This window comes from Sinocyclocheilus rhinocerous, unplaced genomic scaffold, assembly GCF_001515625.1.
Source record: "Sinocyclocheilus rhinocerous isolate Xijiao unplaced genomic scaffold, SAMN03320098_v1.1 scaffold1565, whole genome shotgun sequence".
NCBI lineage: Eukaryota > Metazoa > Chordata > Actinopteri > Cypriniformes > Cyprinidae > Sinocyclocheilus > Sinocyclocheilus rhinocerous.
Window position 1 is genome coordinate 334700 of NW_015655464.1, and position 2087 is coordinate 336786.

Consider the following 2087-nt stretch of genomic DNA (forward strand, 5'->3'; position numbering starts at 1 on the left):
AGCATTGTAGGCTCTCCCAGGAAACAGTCCTCATCCTCCGTAAAATGCTTTGCACACATCTGAATATTTGATTTGAACTGTTCTGGAACAGTGTTGTAAATACAACTTAACCACTGATTTCTAGTCGTGTCCTCTTTTGGAAGACAAATCAAAGTAGTTTCGCTTTCACAACGAAACACACAGCGTCTCCACGACATGGCGGCGGCGGCAGCAACAATACTACAGCAAGAATCAAAGTTAGGCCTTCTTTCTTTGCATATACATTTGGGCGGTTTTATGCTAATCTTACCACATAGTGAGGTAGATATGTGGGGGCGTGTTTAAACGAGGCGTTTTAGGAAGGCATGGACGAGTCTTAACTTTTATAAAGAATATCTCTTTGGGTTTGAGACTTAAGTCTTTGCAACTTTAGGGATCTTATCTATTCACAAACAGCTTGTAACACTCCAAAGAGAAAGGAAAACTTGAAATCGCATCATTATGACCCCTTTAAAGTATTAATTTAGAGTAGACTAGCAGTTTATTTATGGCGCCTCTGTGGCCGCGCCTGAGCAGCAGATGGCAGTAGTGTGTAATTCATCACTCTAGTTCTTCACTCGACTTAATCAACATGTCTGCGCCCTGTAAACATGTGTAAACAAACATGGCGAGGATAACCTTGTACTAGGGTTAACCTGAGCGAAACTTTTTAAATTAACCACTTGTGTAGAGAAAACGGGTTTTAGCAATGACCTTGCGGCTTTGCGAGACGATTCTACGCAGATCTCTGCGATTTTCAGCGATCCGCAAACTGACAGCAGCCCCAGAGCAAGCGCCACTGGATCTGCGTGGATCAGGTGATTTATAGATTATAGATTATACACAGTCTGTTTACAGTCCTTGTATCTCGTGTCGGCATGCTAGATGACAAACTGATTGTATTTGTCTTCGCCACCAGAAATAAAACCAAACTCATAGAACATCAAACAACAACATCAGTCATAAAATATATATTATTTTACCTGTCGTTTGTCCTTTACTTGTTCACAGGTTGCTCAGTTTTTGGTCCACAGACAGTAAGGAAATGTCTCTTTCACTGTACTCCTGCCAGTTTGGTGTCTTCGGGTACTTTTTTGGACCGTTTGCAGAAGGGGAGAGCGGTTTTGTCCGATGAGGGTCTCTGTCATCACCCTGTCTCTGTTCCATCAGACAGCGGTAGGAATATCACCAGCCCCTCTCGAGGCTTCAGGACTGCTGTTTTAGAGATAACATGTCGAAAACAGTTCTTTGTATCTTATCTCCGTGGATATTTATGATGTTATAGCCTATTCGTTTAATCAATTTTGTCTGTGTGTTTATGTGTTCTACTCTCAGGTCATCAGTTTTCCTTAGTGCTAAAGGATCCTGATCAACCTAAAAATGCCAAATCTCTTAAAGTGGCAATAGTGGGTGCGCCTAATGCAGGGAAATCCACACTGACCAATCAGCTGCTGGGTCGAAAGGTGAGATTATTCTAATATATGGAATAAAAATTAAGGTGAAACGTTTTTTTTTCTATCACCCAGAAATGTTATTTATTATATACTCAGCCTGTAAATAACAGGCGGTGTAATAGTTACAATATTGTTCCAAAACCGTATTATTATTATTATTAAACTTTATTTGAAAAGGGACCATGTACAATTTTAACATTACGTATGACTTTTTCTTCCGTGGGACTTTCATTTTGACATGTCATGTTTGAATGTACACAAGTAAAATTTGATAGATTTGCATAGAGATACAGAATTAGGATGAGTAAGTAATGACAGAATTTAAATTGTTGTGTGAACTATCCCTAAAAGAACTTGTGTCTGTAACCATAAATGTTAATTTACAGTTGTTTGCTGTTTCGGAGAAAGTGCACACAACAAGATCACGTGCTGTTGGTGTCCTGACACAGGATGACACACAAATCGTAAGTACCTCTTCTAACCCATTTGAAATATCCAAATAAAAGTCTAGTCTGTTTAGGGAATATCCTATGTCTGAATGGCATTTTCTCAACTTCCTTTTTTTTTTTTTTTTATCAGATACTGTTGGATACCCCTGGTCTCGCCACACCAATA

At 39.3% G+C, this 2087-nt stretch overlaps 1 protein-coding gene across 1 annotated transcript in view; it reads left to right on the forward strand.

The window, feature by feature from the left end:
• The first annotated feature begins 570 nt into the window (after window positions 1-570).
• The window catches only part of LOC107718331 (GTPase Era, mitochondrial-like), a 5122-nt gene continuing 3605 nt past the window's right edge, over window positions 571-2087 (forward strand). The window contains exons 1-4 of the mRNA XM_016525362.1: window positions 571-836; window positions 1030-1194; window positions 1354-1481; window positions 1859-1936. Coding sequence (XP_016380848.1) covers window positions 728-836; window positions 1030-1194; window positions 1354-1481; window positions 1859-1936 — 480 coding nt within the window. The 5' untranslated portion in view covers window positions 571-727. The remainder of the gene's footprint in view (window positions 837-1029; window positions 1195-1353; window positions 1482-1858; window positions 1937-2087) is intronic.